Source organism: Balearica regulorum, chromosome 14 (assembly GCF_011004875.1).
Source record: "Balearica regulorum gibbericeps isolate bBalReg1 chromosome 14, bBalReg1.pri, whole genome shotgun sequence".
NCBI lineage: Eukaryota > Metazoa > Chordata > Aves > Gruiformes > Gruidae > Balearica > Balearica regulorum.
In genome coordinates, this window is record NC_046197.1 from 18186611 (window position 1) to 18204063 (window position 17453).

Sequence of the window (17453 nt, forward strand, 5' to 3'; positions counted from 1 at the left end):
TTAACTTTTCATCTTCTCGTGAATTTTTCTTTCATGACTTCCATGATCGAGAGATATGCCAGTACGTTCGTAATAGCGATGTTGCAACCTGCAGTGAGAGAAAAGCGTGGCAAAAAGATCCCCAAATACCATGCAAAATAGCAAACGCCGTGTCTAAGGCATAAGGAGAACTGCGCCCTCTGCAAGCACCCCTCCATTCACCCGGCAGGGCAGGGAGCAACGGAAAGATCCCAAGTATTTTGCATGATGTTCAGCCCCCTGGCTCTGCAGGTTTTCTTTAACATCCTTGTAAATATTTTTCTACCAAAAGATCAGAGGAGAATGGCAGAAGCGCAACCCAGGACGGGCTCCGCAACGTGTGCCAAGAGCACAGCAAAACATTTTCAGAAAGACTAGTCCTGATCAGTGCATTCAAAGTATGGGGGGAAAATAACACAGAGACTCCTGATAGTAACCGCAGTCACCTGGGGAACTGGGTAAAAGGGAATTTTTGACATCCAGGGAATTTTTTCTGGACTCCAGGCCAGACCGCAGGTTTTTTAAACAATAGGTACCAAGCTGTGATCATAGGCTTTTATCACATTAAGGTTAACCTAAGACATGTAAAACTCAGCAGTCTCCATTTGGGGGATTTGTGGGAGGTTTTTCTGGTTACATGGTTTAGACTCACTGCCTGGGGTTAGTCGTTCCCTAAACAAGATCCAGGGAAGTCCATTGCTGAGGCAAAGCACGGGTCAGCCTGGACTACTGCCGTAAGAAGGCGGCAAGTCCTCCTCACCTCCCAAACTGGGGTGCAAACACGTCCTCCAACCCCACCGCCCCCATAAATCCGGGATGCGCTCTCGCCTCTCTCCCAGGCGTGCTGGGAACACGGGAGCCAGACCAGGAGGATGGAGCCTTGCTCAGGGCCGTGCACCCAGGGGACACCCAGGGCTCTGCGAACCCCAGGACGTGCTGGGGCTGGGGTGCAACGAAGACCAGTGATGAAGGGTGAATTTTCCAGCAGGAAATTGAGCACATTTGTGATGGACACCGATCCCACACTGGCACTACATGGTGCTGGGAAAAGGCATCAGTCCTCCCGACAGGGACAAAACCAGTCCCATTTCTAGTACGTGCCATATGTTGGTACCTTCCCAGACTCTCAGCGCTGCTCATGCTGAGACCAGTAGCATTTTCCTTAGGGAGAACAGCTTCCAAATGTCCTCTTGTTCCAAGAAAATAATCCAGTACATCAAAAGGGCATCTGTTTTTGTAACTTGGAGTCTTTCTTGCAGTCACCTGCTCCACTGTTACTGACCTGTTCAATGTGTCATCCCAGAGGTCCAGGAACGGCAAATACAGATCAATAAATGGGATGGTGAAGTAAAAGCTCTCCATAATGATGATATCAGAGTGGCACAAAGTCTTTTTGATGTCATCCAGCGGCTCTCCGAAATCTTCACCTGAGTGATTTTGTGCTGTGAAGAACAAGCCCAGGAAGAAAACGCTGTTAGCGAGCAGGAGGTGACACTTGGGACTGTCACCCTGCAGACCCCTACACGGCTTCACACTGGGTGCAGGCTGGAAATGGGGTTGTCTGTGACCCCCCACCCCAATGCACTTTTGGAGCAGCCAGATGTGCCAGGGGGTGCAGGAGCTCCTGGGTGCTGATGGGATGGGGATGCCTGTCCCAAGGGAGCAGCCCAGGGTCTCCTCAGCGCCCACCCAGGCAGGCCCTGCAGCTCTGCAGGACCCCCCCACCCCTGCCCCTGGGATGGGACCGAAACCACTCACGCAAATCGGTCACTCAGTCTAGTACTCGAACCAGTGATTTTCTGGCCCAAAGGCAAGAACACTCTCAACCAAGCCATCCTGAACTGATTATTTTTAAATTACATTTTCTAAAAGCAAGAATGAGCAGAAGAGTTGGGGGAAACAGCGAGTCAGGTTGCTCTAATCATTTACGTTTCAGTGACAGTTTTACTGCATTTATTTCAAGTCGGCTTTGCAAAGGCCCTTTATCAAGCAGTGCACAGCTCTCCTACAGACGCTGCAGCACGTGTTTCAAGCCCGCAGTAGCATTTTGGATCCATCGCATCAATGGGCTGCGGGAGCGCGGGAAGGAGCACGACCTCCCTCGAGCACTCGCAGAAAGCGAGTCCAAGTCGTTTCTGGACAGGGCTCTTGGCTTGACGTGACCTAAAAGGATTTCTTTTTAAACTTCTCTTTGAAGTTAAACAAACTCGGACAAAAGACACCAAAACCAATTAAGAATTTTTCTCCACCTTTATAATACTTTAACCACTATGTGCCATCATAATACTTTTAGCTGCATATGTGATGAGCCTATCAAAAAGGCATCTGGGATCTACAGCCTGGATTATTACCAAAACGGGCAAGGAAAGAGAAGCAAATTTTTCCTCTGCTGAAAGCGGTTCATCCATGCCTTTCCCTGTTAAACAGCATCTGACATTCGCAGATAGTGCTATCCACCCACCTGCTCGAGCGTGACTAGGTCGCTCACATTCTTCCCCTGTTTTTTCAGGATCTTCTGTTTCTTGGCCCAAACAGCAGCCTTCTTCACTGCCTTGCAGTCCTGTTCGTACTTCTGAGTCAAGTCCTGCCAACGCCAAACCGCAGGGTTGCGAGTGAGTCCCCAAGCACCGCTCACAGCTGGTGGGTCAAGACATCGGTCAAGAAGATTTGGGCTTCAAATCTGCCCTGTGCAGCAGCGAGAGGTGTTAAGCAGGACCACCTCGGGGCTGGCAGCCGATAGCTGCTGGGGAGCGGATGCCTCTCGCATAGGATTTGCCATATTCCCCCAGCCCACCCCGCTGATCCTGGCCCCGGCTCCACGCAGGGGTTCGTTGTGGAGAGGTCAGAGGCAGCTACAACATCACAAGAGCAGCCCTGGGTTAAATGGAAGCAGAAAAAGGTCGTGGCTGAGGGGATGTGGGTGCAACGTGTGCACCCAGGGGACCTGGGGGCTGGCTGTGATGGAGGAACAGGAGCTTGCAGCAGCTATGGAAAAATAGTCAAAGCGGGAGTGTAGAGAAGACCCAAAAGGGGGATCGTGGGGAGAGATACTCTTATTCTGCTCAGGGACTGGGGACTTCTGTATCCAAAATGTTTCTAGCTGCACCAGAAGCCAACTCCTGCAAGCTGCCAAGCACCAGCTTTCCAACCAGAGCCTGTTAGCTGGTAGCACACACACTCACACCCACCCACACTCACACACAGCCACACACACTCGCACACGCATGCACACTCAATGCACACAGCTCGCATGACCTGGGTTTTGGTAATCACAAGTGCAATCAACATATTGAAGAAGATGAAGTTGCCCAACAAGATGAACACAACTATGAACACGTGGCTGCTTGTAAACCCATAATGATCCATCTCGCACTGTAAGTCTGTCCAACCATCAACCTGCAAATGTATTTAAGCAGACCAGAGAGTTAGTTCCAAACCACAGCATAACTCACAAGCTGTATGAAATCTTCGTCTTCTTTTTCTTTCTTTTTTAACACTGAGCACAGTTCCTCTGTTCCTCAGAGCTCCAGGTTTAAATCAGCTAGTACAGATCTCCTTGCTATCAGCTTCAGAGATTTCCCCCTCTGAATTTGCAATATTGGGTAGGGAAGTTTGTCTATCAAAGCAAATTTTCCCAGGGATGTGGAATATGAGTTCACTACCGAGCAGTTTATGCTCTCCCTAATAAAGTCACAGGTTGATCAAAGGGCTTCTTCAGCAGCACTTCATAATCTGCAGTTTGTCACGTGGCTGAGACAGACTGGAAAAGGCTGCTGTACTTTCGGTTATTAAACTGAAGAGCGTGAAGAGGGCAGCCTTCAAGCTGCCCCAGTTTTCAGTGTCTCCAGTTTTGGGATCTCCATACCATCCATGTCCCAAACCAGCAAACACAAACGTCAGCAGGAACAGCAGGATGAGGGCATACATCACTGTCTGCACCATCTGGCCAAGAGTCTCTGTGAAAACCCACAAAACGAAAAACAAATGTGTGCTCTGTGGGTGAGGGAGATGCTCAGCAGGGATGAAGGCTGGGAAGCGGGGCTGGGGATGCAGGAGGTGACAGCCTCCCTGGACCACCTCTGAACCAGCTCCGTTGCGTGCATCCACAGGGCTGTACCGGGAATTAAGGAGAGGGAAGGGGCAACCACCACGATGCATGGGAGCATGACAAAATCCAGAGGCTGTGGCTGTGCATCAGTCTCTTGGACTGGGAAACGGCCCTTGCAGGGCTCAGTGGTGAGTCAGTGCTGCACAGTGGCAAGCCCAAGGGCTGCTTGGTCCCAGGTCATCACATCTGGCACCCAGGGGCTTCTCACTGTTTTTTGAAATATGGACAGGTTACTAACCGAGTAGTGGATTCCTGTTGATGAGGATACAGCTCTTCCCAAGCTTCTGCATTAATTAATTAGCTGAATAAAAATGAGCAGGGCTATTAACCCTCGTGCCTTGGGGTCTGAGCACAAACTGGAGGTAGAAGGATACCTCTGCTGCCCTCACTGCCCAGCTGCTCCTCCCCTGCTCTGCAGGATGGGTCAGGATGGGAGACAGGAGTCCGCAGTCACCTCTCATCCCTGCACGGCTGCTCAGCTTGGGAAAGCCGCGTGGAAAGCCTGGGGTCACCGGGAAGGGACACGATACTGCCCCTGAGACCATCTCACTTCTTATAAAGACCCACATATGACACCAACATATACAAAAGACACTCCTGGGAGTTGATGGGAGTGCTGGTTTGGTGAACTGGGTTTATCGTTGGTAGTGACTTTTAGGCAAATGCAAACTTCTCCGTAAACTCCAAATCCCAGAAGCCTACCTGCGGTCTCTTGCATCCAAGCTACATCCCCCTGGAGAGCAGCGGCGGTCTTGCCTGCTCCAGATAATCGTCTGAAACAAAACGTGCAACTGCATAGTCTGCAGAACCATCTCAGAGAGTCCAACCTAAAAAAGCCCAAAATCCACCGAGTTTGGTACAAATTCCTGGAGGAACTGGCAGAGGGTTTTCCTGCCTCGCTGCACACGTAGGTCTCTCCTGCAGGCGCAGTCCAGGACTAGCAGGGGAACAAAAGCCATTCAACCCCAAAAATCAGGTGACATTTTTGCCAAGTTATGTCATGGCGTTGGGCAGGTTTGGGCTGTGGCACGTGGTCATAAAGAAAACCAGCCACCCAGCGCTGGGGGTGACAGGAGGGCCGTAAAACGCTCCCAGTAACTGCCGGCTGCCGAGAGCCTCCCGTGCAGGACCGTCACCTCGTTCCCCATTGCCAAGGCTTCTCCGGCTGCTTCAGGAACTGCTTAGGAGCTTTTATTGAGAAGGAGCTTTGCGGTTTGCAGTCTGCACAGGTAGTAAACTACATCGGAATTAATCCCAAATATATTTTAAAAAAGCAGAAAAGTCAAATTTTTTCTAATTTTTTTTTTTTTTTTTTTTTTTACAGAACAACCTGGCATTTTTAAAGTTTATTTTGAAATTGAAATAAAGATGAATGGGGCCTACACTAAAACAGGGATTGCAGCTAACAGAACGTCTCTGTATGGAATACAACAAGGAAATTATTTCCTCAAGGTGGAAATTTATTGCTCCAAGGTGGAAGGCAGAGTGTTTTAAAGAGGTTTTTAATTAATAAAGGGAAACGTGCCAAGAATGTGTTGCATGTTTGAGCTCTCTGCATTAAATACTGCTAACCTGTTGAGGGCTAATTTAGGCTTCAATTAATAAATTACAATACACACAGAGACATAAACAGCCTCCTGCACCTTCAGCAAAACGCATTTAGACAGCCCTATCACATTTTAAAACCAATATTAAGCAAAGTGTTGTCTCTTGGGATGCCAAGCAGCTCAGGGCACTTGTCCCTTCAGGTCAGGATGCAAAGGCAAGTACCGAATGCCCCTGGAGCTGGAAAGCAGCGGCGCGGCAGGGCTTTGCAGGATATTTATAGCATCCCTGGAACAGGAAGGGACTGCGAGAGCCTAAAAAATTTTCCTCTTTGGTATTTTTTTCCCCCAGTAATGCCGTTCTAGGATCCCGAAGCCAGGATGCATTTTCCCAGTGGCCCCAGTCCCTTAGGTGTTAAGTCCCACCAACTGCCATCAAAACCTAGTGTTGCACGGCCCAGATTTTCAAAGGCATATAGGCTCTTAAAATTGCAGATTTGTGCTGAGTGGGATTTTTTTTTCAAAGCACCTCAACATTTTAAGCGTCTCAGGGGGGAATGGTGCCAAATCTTATCCTACAGGTTTTCTTCCTTGTGGTCCCCAGACGAGGCATCTCCTGGCAGTGAGTTCCACAAGTGCCTAGCGTGAGGCTCAAACCAACAAACACACGCTTACTCCGATTTAAATGTCTCCCCATTTCGCCATGCATCAATTTGCTTTCTTATAATCAGCCAGACCAAACTGAAGCATCTGATCCCCCAAGCCTAAACCATTCATTATTTCATGCACTTCTACGTGTCCTCCCTTCTCCCAGCGACACAGAATAATTAACATATAAAAGTCTGGTGATAAGTGAAGTTTACGATCCAAACTAGAGGAACGAAGGCTCAGAAGTGAACATTATAAGAGCCCTGTGCCCATAAACATCCCACTTCTGGTGGGCTACCCAGCCAATTAATTACACTCAGAAATGCTGGCTGAGCATTCATTGCCCACATAAGCTCCTTGCTGAAAAACAAACCTCCAGAGTCGTCAAGAGAAAACTAAGTAGGAGATGGTGTGCTGGAGAGAAAAATACACACAGACCAAGAATAGGACATGACCTATGTTTTATGGGGATTTTTTTTTTTTTTTGAGTCTACTCTGCTATAGTAAAAAAGAAAACTCTCTTGTCTCCATGGGGGAAGGAGAAACAAGGGAAAAACCAATGGCCAAGCCATGGGTTTCTTAAAAAATCATGAATTATTAGTTTTCGCCTTTGCTCATGAGCTACCACAAGCATCAGCCCCTCTTGGGCCAGGCAGCCACCGACACCTGGGTGCAGCAAAGCCTCCCCCCACCCCTGGGCTGGGGATCCCCCCCTCTGCTGTGACTAAACTAGCGAGTCGTGCTTTACCCTCATCCCTGTACTTGATGAGCTTGAGTACGCGGAGGGTCTGGAGATCTTTGGTTTGTCCCCTCCAGGTGGGTGCACGTGGTGATGTCCACAGGCAAGACGTGCGGGATGAAGGTGAGGAGGAGGATGGTGGCATCCAAGATGTTGTAGCCGGTCTTCCAGTAGGCGATGGGAGCCACGTACAGCTTCAGCAAAAGCTTGGTGGTGTAAACAGCGATGAAGAAGACATCTGCGACCTGGAGAGAGGAGCAAGCAAGCCTGGGCAGCTGCCTGCAGCTGCCAGACCTCAAGCACTGAGCTGGCGCTTCCCCCGCTCTCATATTAAATGTCCCCAACAACGTCCCTCTGCCCACGGGGACCATTTCAAACGCAAGCCGAGCTCACCCCACCGCAGTCGTCATCACGGGTCAGCGCCCAGCACGGGAGGGTGCTGCCCACATCCCAGTGCTCCATGCACTCCATCAGCCCCTCGGAGCTGAGCACGCACCGCTCGCTTCCCCGCGCAGAGCCAGAGCTCTAGGAAACCTCCGACGCTCATGACTGGGTTTCTTGACATTAGCCAGGCCTGGCTATATATTACTGGGATATATAATTAAGGCTCAGAGGTTTGCGTACAGTAGCTGGCTTGTGTAAGACAAGGAAATCAAGGAGTGTGACCAAGAGGGATTTTTCAATGTGAAAATTGAGTATTAAAAGGGTGCTTAAGACTAGCAGTGCTAAAACCGCGAGGGGGGAAAGGGCCGCCATGGAAAGGACTGAACAATTGCATTTTGAGAATGATAATTATTGAATAAGTGAAGGGATCTGAAGCTGAAATGCATTTCATCCAGGCCCTGGGCTGGTGCAAGCAACAGCACAGGGGAGGACAGCGGGCTGGCAGCCACGTCGAGCGGCCGCGGGGGCCAGACCCCCATCCCCTCCATCCGTCCCCTCCTGGCCATGGCACGTGGGAGCGTGCCACCACGCCTCGCCTCGAACAAGGTGCCCCAGCACAGCCGGCAGCGGTAGTTGGTCTTCACAGCCGGGGAGCTGACGTTGATGGAGACGATGCAGATCACAAGCGCTGTGAATTTGTGGCTGCCCAGCAGCCTGCGCAGGGAGGCACGCAACTTGGCGTCCTTTCTCCTGTCAGAAACAGCGGCAGGGCTGGAGGGAGCTCTTTCAGTTTGCTGTCTTTGTTGGTTTTCCTGTGACCCACTCCAGCAGCCAGACCCAGCTGGAGATCCTGCTCCTGCCCAAGTCCTCCCTCCACCCGGGCTGAAGGGGACCCGAACCCGCAGGTGCCGCAGCACGGCATCACCTGGGGGGTAGGGCCGTGCCAAAAAGGGCTTTGGTCCGTGTGTGCCTGAGCCGGCAGAAGGGAGCACACCTTGCAACAGCCTCCAACAGACTCCGGAAGCATCTAGTAAGAAAATTGGAGATGATTTGTCCATTCAGGGAAAGGTCGGAATGCTCCATGTGCCGCTTCCCTGATGGCTCCATGAAATAGCCACGTACTCCTTTGCTTCCCCAAGTGACCCTTGGGACGGACGGCAGCGTGGAACTTGCTGTTTGATGTCACCAGCTTATGAGGACATCACACAGGCAAGTGCCGGGGCCAAGTCCTGGGTAAACAAAATTTCTGCATTAGCAGTATAACGAGCTCTTAATTTACTGGGTGTGAGTTGCTGAGCGGTTTAGGCGTAGACCCGCTCCTACCCGGGGCAGGAGATGAGCCAGGAGGATGCTGCACAGGCACCGGGTCCTGTCCCTCCCGGCATCCCCGGGTGACGTCCTGTCTCCGTGCCGAGGCGGGAGCAGCCGGCAATGAAACACTGCCCACCCCACAGAGGAGCATCGCGCCATCGTGTCACCCTGGCGCCAGTGTCTAACTGAGAATAAAAATGCCAAGTGCTCTAACAACGAGGTGTGCGTTTGAGCTGTGTGGGGGGGGATAAAGCTCCTTCGTGCACCCACAACCGGTCTGGAAATGGTGCAGGAGCCTGAGCACAGACCTCTGCTCTTTCTGGGGACCCTTCCCAGGGCTCCAGCATCCCTGCAGCCTGCGTGGGCTGGCCTGGCTCGAACCAGAGGACCGCTGGCAGCCGTGCCTGGACTCTTCCCAAAGTTTGTTTGCAAACGAGTTGTCAGTTCCTCACCAAAGGGTCCAGCTCTGCAACAAATCTTCAGCATGAGCAGCGCTTATGTAAACACAGCCTTTGATGTCAGCAGGATAACTCACATCCATGTTTGCTTCTTGCCTGGGTTCTTTAGGAGAAAGAGTATTAACAATTGCCAATTTATTTCAAGTAGTCAGCATCTCTGTGCTCGCTAGTCTGGATGCTCCACGAGCACTTGTTCCAGGACACACACGTTTGGCTAATCCCGAGGTGCAGCTTTGAGTAAGCCATAAATATTTGTTTCTTGGAGCAAACAATTGTGAAAGACTGCAACTAGCTCGTGCAGAAGAACTCATTAGCTTCAGTTAATTTGCAATCCTTTCGTTAACCTGAGGCTGAAAAGGCCAGAGGAGATGATACACACACCTATTAGAAGCTGCAGAAAGCTTGAAGCTTTCAAAATTGCGTTTTGCATCATTGAAAAGCACTCGCGGATGAGGAAAAGGCAGGGTGGGAGCGAGGACCTGGCAGGCTGCAAGGCTGAGCAGGAAGGTAGTGCTGGGGCAGGGGTCTGGGCAAACCCAGAAATTGTGCTGATCACCAAAAACTGGGGAGGCTGCAAGCGTGCCTGACCCAGGGCCAAGCCATCTGGGGGACATAAACCAACAGAAAACTCCAGTCCAACGGGATCTGCCCTCTGGTTTCACTCTGCTGAACTCCCAGGGCTCCAGGAGGGGCCGATGCGGAGCCAGCAGGCACTGGCACAGCACCGGACACATCCCAGGGGATGCTGTGACCCCTCCAGCCCCATCCTGGAGCTGAGGACGTGTCACAGACAACGGGGAAGCATCCGAAAAATAACCGTGTCGGTCTGTTCTTCCAGCCTCGAGCAGCAGCTGGGTGAGGACACATCTTCATTAGTCTTCTAATGTCCAAACTGCCCCTGATGAGAGAGGTTAATTAACAGAAAACCCACCTCTTCTTCAGCCACTCCACCACCACGCCTCGGCCACCAGTCTGGGCAGCCAGGAGGAGGAGGAAGGGCAGGAGGAACCCTGGCGCGATCGGGCAGAGCCATAACTCACAGAGCAACACAGAGAAGTTTGTTTTCCAACACGTTCCTGCAGAGCTGCCTGTGGGACCTCATCCCCAAAACCCCTGGAGCACATCCGATGCCGACGCCGTCCCTTCCAACGTGATTTTTGCAGTTTACTGGACCTGAGCTCCCATTTTGGGGAAAGGAAAGGATTATTCGCTGGCTCTGGTTCAGAGACGGTCCTGCGAAGGTGTGATCTCCAGCCTTGCAGGACCCAAGCAGTGATCCCAACCACGTAGCATGCTGCGGGCATCTTTCCTGCTCTGCTCTCTCAGCCTCGAGTTTTTGCTTTTTAATTTCCTGTGGCCACGGAGCACCATCGGAGGGTCTCCCAGGGACAGCGTTTCCCACACGCCGTGGACTAGGTTGGTGGGGGGGGCGGAACGTACTGAGTTAAATCAGTCTCGACACAGGGAAGTTACTGCAAGGAGAAGGCTCGTCTGTGATGGATTATCCAAACACTTCAAGCCACAATCAGCCTTAAAGCAAAAAAAACCCCAAACACTCCAGGGGAATATTTAACCTGGTGGCTGCTAGCCACGAGCCGAACCTCACAGCAACAGGGAAACGTGATTAATTTGCCGGCACGGCATCGTCCCGCATCGGGGTGCGACCTTACAGGCGCACAGGGAGCAGGCACCAAACTGACCCTGAGGAGAAGCTGGCACAGGGGATGAAGCCGTATTTTGGGCAGCTGCTCGATCCGTAACGTCACGGAGCAGCGCAGCTCCAGCGATGCCATCACTTGGAAAAGACCCAAACCCTGCGCTCTGGCTACTTTTGTTCAGAGCGGAGCTGACGATGCTCTTCACAAGAGAAGGCGCCTTAGGCTGAGTTTCCTGGCCCCAATCCAGCGCCTGTCATTAAATCCTTGCTGTATAAATTTCCTGTGAAGTTCCAGCTCGGTCAGGGAGACTGTGCATCCCCCCCGTGCCCCTCAGCATCCTGCACTCACCGCAGCAGCACACGTGCAGGTGGAGAAGAGCTGGGGAGATGCAGGAGCACGGAGCGGGGATACAGGAGCACGGAGCTGGCTGGCATGGATTTAAGGAACCATGTGAAGGGGGGGGTGAGGGCTCCTCAGCATCGCGGGGCTCCCCTGCCCAGCTCTGCAGAGATCAGCCAGTTGAGGATGCTGCTGAGATGGGGCAGGAAGTGGGATTCAACGGGGGTTCACCGCAGATTTGGGATGCCTATCAAAAATGCTGGGAATCCTGTCCAAAAAGAAAAAAAATAACCTCAAAATAAAAGGTGCTTTTATAAAGAAAGAAATCGCTGGTGCCTGCAAGGCAAAGCGAAGCCCAGGAGAGTGCCATTGCATCCCGACCCGGGCAGGGAGCAGCCAGCAGCAGCCGAACAAAACCAGGAGGGGCCGGAGGCAAAGGCAGCGCCGTGGTGCGAGCGGCACAGCGGCACATCTCTTTGTGCCAGCACCGGAGCCAGGATTGCACTCGTGAGCCCGCCTATTCGCTATGTTTATTTTATTACTATCAGTGTTGCACACCAACTCTCAGGAAAGGCACTCGCAGGTCTGTGGGACGCCCCAGAAGTTCACAAGAAATCGTGGCCAAAGAAGCGCTGACCTAGAAAGTATGAGTGTTTCAAAGGCATCCTCCTCTTTTCCGAGTGTTTTCACCTCTTTGCCCGTCAGGGATCCTCAAACCACCACGGCTGCACAGCTCTATGCCATAGCTGGACAGTGCAGCTCTCCGAGCTATGTTAGTTGCTGGGGATTTTTTTCTTCCTCAGAATATGTAAATAAATATCAATATTCTAAACCTAAGACCTCCCAGTAACTAAATATTATTTATCTTAAATTTATCTTAAAACTAAACAGCTTTGTCACATATGTACAATAATAAAGAAACAAATTACAAAGGAGGAATTTGATTTTATTGGTTTTATTCGAAGTGCACGCATTATATATCAATTTCTAACAGCAGAGTTTTCACAGTCCATTATAGATGCTGTCAAAACTTTGGGTGAAGCTCGTTTCACTTCCCCACCAATAACAGGAGCCATCACAGCCTGGTTGTTTGTTTTAGTTTTATTCATTCCTCACAACAGTGACCATTTTCAAACCATATCAGGGAAATCCGCCGCTTCACTGGGGAAAGGCACTTGGAAGCAAAGAACATTTGAGCACGTAGTCTGAATTTTGGGTCTTTTTAGGTATTAACTTGATATCCCAAGTAGGGTTACTGACAATAAACCCCACATCTTGCTTCCCACGACCAATTAGCACATGACAGCGCGCTTGCTAAGGATTAACAAAAAATACCTTTCTTATTTTATCGACTCGAATACTTGCACGGCAGCTAGTGGCATTTTGCATCCCAAATATCTGAGAGACCACACACCTCACATATACACCCGATACAGATTTTGGCACTCACGTATCTCACTTCTCGGTAGCCGGTGGCTGTGCCGCCGGTGTCATTCGAGTAATGCGCTCAGGCATTTCGGAGGTGTCAATCTCCCGGGAGCTCCGCACCCAGAGCTGCTTGCAAGGCATGACGGCGCATGTTGGGGACGCTCGGCAGCGGGATTGCAGAGCGAGAGGCCCTTCTGCAAGCCTTAAGCAGGTTGAAATCTCCCTGCCGGCAGTGGAAATCTGTCTCGGTGAGGATCATAGGATAAAAACAAAGACTTTGAAACCACGGAAGAAATTATTTTAAAGCTCGTCAGTGGGATCTGCAGCTCTTGGAACAATGTTTGCAATGAGTAATTGTAGCCACAAAAGAAAAAAAAAAAAACCAAAAAAAAAACCAGTGAGCATAGCTTCAGCCGAGCCCAGCTTAGCGAGAATCCTGCTAATGCCGCTTCCTTCACCGCCGGCAGCTCTGGCCGGTGCTGCGGGCACCCGGCCAAGCTACACCCCCCAACCCGGCAGGTACGGGAGCGTTACAACACAAATAATGCCTCAATCCTGCAAGGTGCTGAGCACTGATCCGGCCCAGCCAAGCATTTAAGCTCTTGCTTCATTTAATGATGTGAGTGCTGGAAGCTCACTGGGATATTTCTGTATTTGCTGGACCAGATCTAAAGTTTTCAGCAACTGCAGGATCCAGCCCTGCATCTCAGATGGGGAACACCGACACGTGCAGGTGGGCTCCTGCTTTCATTCCAGCTTTAGTTTCTAGAAAAAGATTATTCAAAACTTATTTGTTGCTGGTTTATATCTGCTACATCCTCACGCAGAGCCAGGGATGACAAAGGACAAGCGCAGCATCCAAAGGGGTCTCTCAGCCCAAGGCCAACAAAACTAAGCCACTCTTTTTACCAAAATATCTTGTCTCAGGGGTTTTGTGAAATCAGGGTCACAAGGAATGAAGGATACCCTTTCAAAATACAAAATATTGATGGACACTGTATTAAAGCATTTTACATCTTGGTTACACCGAGGCAGCAGCTTTGTCAATAAACTGAGCCAGCTTCACATCTCTCTTGGTCAGTCCACCGCAGTCGTGGGAAATCAGAGTTATCTGAACCTGTCAAAAAGGAAAAGAAAGGGGTTACAAAGCCAGTTTGATCTCTGCCAAGTAGGCTGAGCAGCAATTCATCAGGAACGCTGCGTGTCTCTCTAGCAAACTGGTTTTACGCGATGCTCCCGGCAGGCAGCGAGCTGGATGCTCGCTGCTCACGTAAACCAGGAGACGTTGTAGGTGAGGAGGCTTAGCAGAGCCTGAAGTCTAACCGAAGCGAGCCCCTCCGCAGAATAAAACAGGCTTTGCATTCTTGGGATTCATCCAAGAAGAGGTGTCCGATTAAATAACTCATTCTTTACATTTAAATTCCACGGATCGGTTTCACGAAGAACCCGGGCCAGTGACCAAGCTGCCAACAGCCCAGTCAGGGGCTCACGCGTTTTGTTAAAAACCAGCACCCTGAAGGTGAAAAAATTGTTAAGCTTGTTGCAGATTAATTTAAAAAAGAAAAACAAACGGACTGGTGCATTTTGCTATGACGCAGCTGCCTGCACGGGTTTGTTTAGACTAAGCCAGATGACAAGTTGGGCGTTACTTTGTCTCGCATTTGACTGAGATTTTGGGAAGACTGAAGAGGGGAAAAAAAAATAAAAAATCTGAATATTCTGGAAAACCAAGAAAATAATGAAGAGTAGGTGATCAGGACTTTGTCCAGTGATCACTTAATGTCCCCTTAAACAGGGTGACCTAAAGGGCTGATGAGGAGGAGCCTGTGCTGGGATGGATGCCTCGCTTAGGGGGACAAGGTGGGGATGCTCTGCTCTGGGGGGGTGAGGTGGTGGTACCTTTTAGTATAGGTTTAGTGGGATTGCCATATATTCACCAAACACTAAAACGAACAGCTTGATACAATGCAATGAGAAGCATTAGAAAACAAAAATAAAGGCAGAGCAATAATTTCCCCCTTCACACAGCACCTTTCATTCGAGGGTTACAGTATACCTTGTAACCCTTGTAAATATGAGACCACCACCAGTTAGGTAATATTATAAACAAATTTTATAAGCTGCTATGTTGAGACATAGAAGGCTACAATTTTTAAAAAATCAAACCTAAATTGAGACTGCTGGGTTCCCATTTACCTACACATTGACGGTTTGCTACCCTACACCGCTGGGTTCTCGACTTGTTGCACTGAAAGGAATGAAAGTTGGTGAGTGTTCAGTAGTTTGAAAACAGTCATTTATTCAGGTTGGCCAACTAAGAGTTTAAAGGCTTCTATTTTATTTTTACCTCTCAGCCAGAGAGGTGAAGTGAGAGGTCCAAACCATGCAGCCGGTAGCAAACAATTGCAAAGAGCTTGATTCCTGGGGCTGAATCCCCACCACAAATACCTCAATATCTCTTTAAAGTCTCAAATCTCTTTCCATTCCCCTACCTCTTCCTTGTATATAAGCTACAAAAGAAGGCAGAGAGAATGGGCCAGTGGTTCGTTCTCCTTAACTTGCCACGCCTGGAAGCAGGGCTGGTGAACACGTTACCTTGCTGTACACATTAAACCATTCCGGGTGGTGATTCATCTTCTCTGCTTGCAGAGCAACGCGCGTCATAAATCCGAAAGCCTAAGGAGAGAAAGAGCAAAGAGGAAAATATACTCCTCCACCTGCCAGGCCTGGCAGTGGATCTGCAAGGTTCACTCCACAACCTCAAAAACTCCTAGAGATGCTCCAGATCGCTGCACCTCGGGTGTGTCAAAGGAGTGTTTCACCTTCTCATGCCACCGATGCATCTTCTGCGACTGCTGAAATCATCTCCTACATCACTCTGCTCAATGTTACTGACTCCAGGATTCAAAGCCATTGCACGAGAGCAATGATTTTACCCTTTGGCATCCAACAGTGTTTTTAAACACCCATCCCAAACCCCTCATCCCTTACTGCATCTTAGAAACGTGCCATTTCTAATTAAGCATCATGCCACAGTATTCCTGTACTAGACAGATACCACTCCCCGAAACACATCCTTTCTCATAACTATTTTGCTATTTACTTTACTGGGGGGAAAAGGCAGCAGGTGGGTTTGCCCCTCTGCTTTATGAGAAAATATTTTCCCTTAAAATGAGTTAAAATAGGTTTCCCGATCCCCTGCCCCTATATTCTGCACGGCACGCTCCCCCAGGACGCAGCTTTTATCACAGGCTCAAGAAGAAAATAATAGCAGGCCCTTGCCAAAATACTTAGGAGCAAATCACTGCATTATAAAGAAAATTAGAATGTCCATGTCAATCAAGAATGCAATTACGCAGCGGGGCCCGAAGGGCTTCGGTGCGTGAGCAGGACGCCTCTAAGTCAGCGAGCTTTGTTCATACCGAGCTCCATCCATCGGGGTTCGGGACCTGAATTAACATGCACAGCTAAAGTAACATCCACGTTATAGTCTGGTTCGTATTATAATACAAAAAGCTCAACAAAACCCTACCTGATTTAGGTAGGTTTTTAGTGCTAATTTATGGAAGAGAATGTATATAGCCCGCATTCCACCAAGCAATGGCTGTTTCAAACAAACATGTGGTCAATGAATAACATATAATGGTTGATAATAGTTTCAAGTCTTTTTTCCTCTCACAAATTACAAAAACCTTTAACTAAAAAAAGGAATCAGTGCCTGGATGAAGTATGACTTTGTTAGTCGCTTTGCCAGTCAAATGAATGCAAACGTTATAATCAGAGAAAATCATTCCAATGAGGTTTGTCATTTGGAAATCACCAAACTGTCAGCAATTAAAAAGCTTTTTTCTTTGACCCAAGAGCATTCCAAAATTCGGGAAAATCTAACTTCCCTTGAAGCTCTCGCTCAGTTTAGTTTTACTTGGAGCGAACAATTACGTTTAAAAATTTGCAAATGTTTCAGCAGCAAGCTTTGAAGCAGAAAACTGCAAGTTCTGCATTAGATGTTAGCAACAATTTGGAAAACTCCTGCATTAACAGTTCTGAAAGATATTTGATTTAAATGTTTTTAGAGCGTCCATGGGCTTAATAGAACGCTACTTCCAAGACGGCAATCCATACACAGAAATGTCCCAAAAAGTTTAAACCAGCAATGCATCCGCAACTAGATTGCCTTTGTAGAAAAAAAAATCCAGCAACGGAAAAAACCCATTAAATTTATGAAAACCCTACCAGGTTCACGCACGCTCTACCAGTGTCTGTCTGTCCATCTGAGGAACTCACCCACCTACACGAGCACGTTACACTAGACGGGCACAAGTCATTGATCGCGCGACAACAATCATCGCTCCAGCGGAAGGCAGACAGAGCCAACTCCGCAAGCAAACGAGTCTACTAAATTAATCTGCTCTGCAGACCTTTGCGCTTCATGACAACAAATCCTCTCCCACCAGTGGGCCACCAAATCCTCTCCCACCAGTGGGCCACCAAGCCAACCCACTGCCTCTTCCCCCGCAGCCAGTAAAAAGCCTCCAGCTGGACAAACCAGAGATTGGTCTCAACACTGTCCATCTTCCCGCAGAGTGCTCAACTTGGGGCTGTCGGAATCACGACGAGGAATGAATTCTGGTGCAGAGGACCCTCCCCAGGACAGGTCCTGCTGCTCGTTGCTCCAGTTGACCATGACTGTCCCAGCGGGGGCAATGTGGTGTTGCAGCGAAGGACGACAGCGTGCACACCCGCCAGACATGCCCACCTTTCTGCACGCCCCGCTCGGCTCAGGGACGTGCTCCCTCACTGCACATTACCCAAAGCAAC

General features: G+C 49.6%; 2 protein-coding genes across 3 annotated transcripts in view; both read right to left on the reverse strand.

The window, feature by feature from the left end:
* Nucleotides 1–12776, reverse strand: CATSPER3 (cation channel sperm associated 3). Its single transcript, XM_075766903.1, has 8 exons — nucleotides 12667–12776; nucleotides 8038–8191; nucleotides 7098–7302; nucleotides 3793–3974; nucleotides 3217–3414; nucleotides 2480–2602; nucleotides 1301–1527; nucleotides 1–88 (listed from the first exon to the last, which is right to left on the reverse strand). The coding sequence occupies exons 1-8, from the start codon at nucleotides 12774–12776 to the stop codon at nucleotides 1–3; spliced, it is 1287 nt and encodes a 428-aa protein (XP_075623018.1).
* Nucleotides 12147–17453, reverse strand: part of PCBD2 (pterin-4 alpha-carbinolamine dehydratase 2) — a 24249-nt gene continuing 18942 nt past the window's right edge. For both annotated transcript variants that reach the window (XM_075766215.1, XM_075766216.1), the window contains 2 exons: nucleotides 15231–15311; nucleotides 12147–13752 (listed from right to left, as the gene is read on the reverse strand). In XM_075766215.1, the coding sequence (XP_075622330.1) occupies nucleotides 13657–13752; nucleotides 15231–15311 (177 nt within the window). In that variant the 3' untranslated portion in view covers nucleotides 12147–13656. The remainder of the gene's footprint in view (nucleotides 13753–15230; nucleotides 15312–17453) is intronic.

Coding starts and splice junctions, on each gene's coding strand:
- CATSPER3 (XM_075766903.1), bottom strand. CDS start 12,776: ATGCCTTGCAAGCAGCTCTGGGTGCGGAGCTCCCGGGAGATTGACACC. Junction 3,415..3,792: donor GTTTAATAACCGAAAGTACA/GCAGCCTTTTCC, acceptor ATACATTTGCAG/GTTGATGGTTGGACAGACTT. Junction 89..1,300: donor TGGGATGACACATTGAACAG/GTCAGTAACAGT, acceptor CTCTCACTGCAG/GTTGCAACATCGCTATTACG.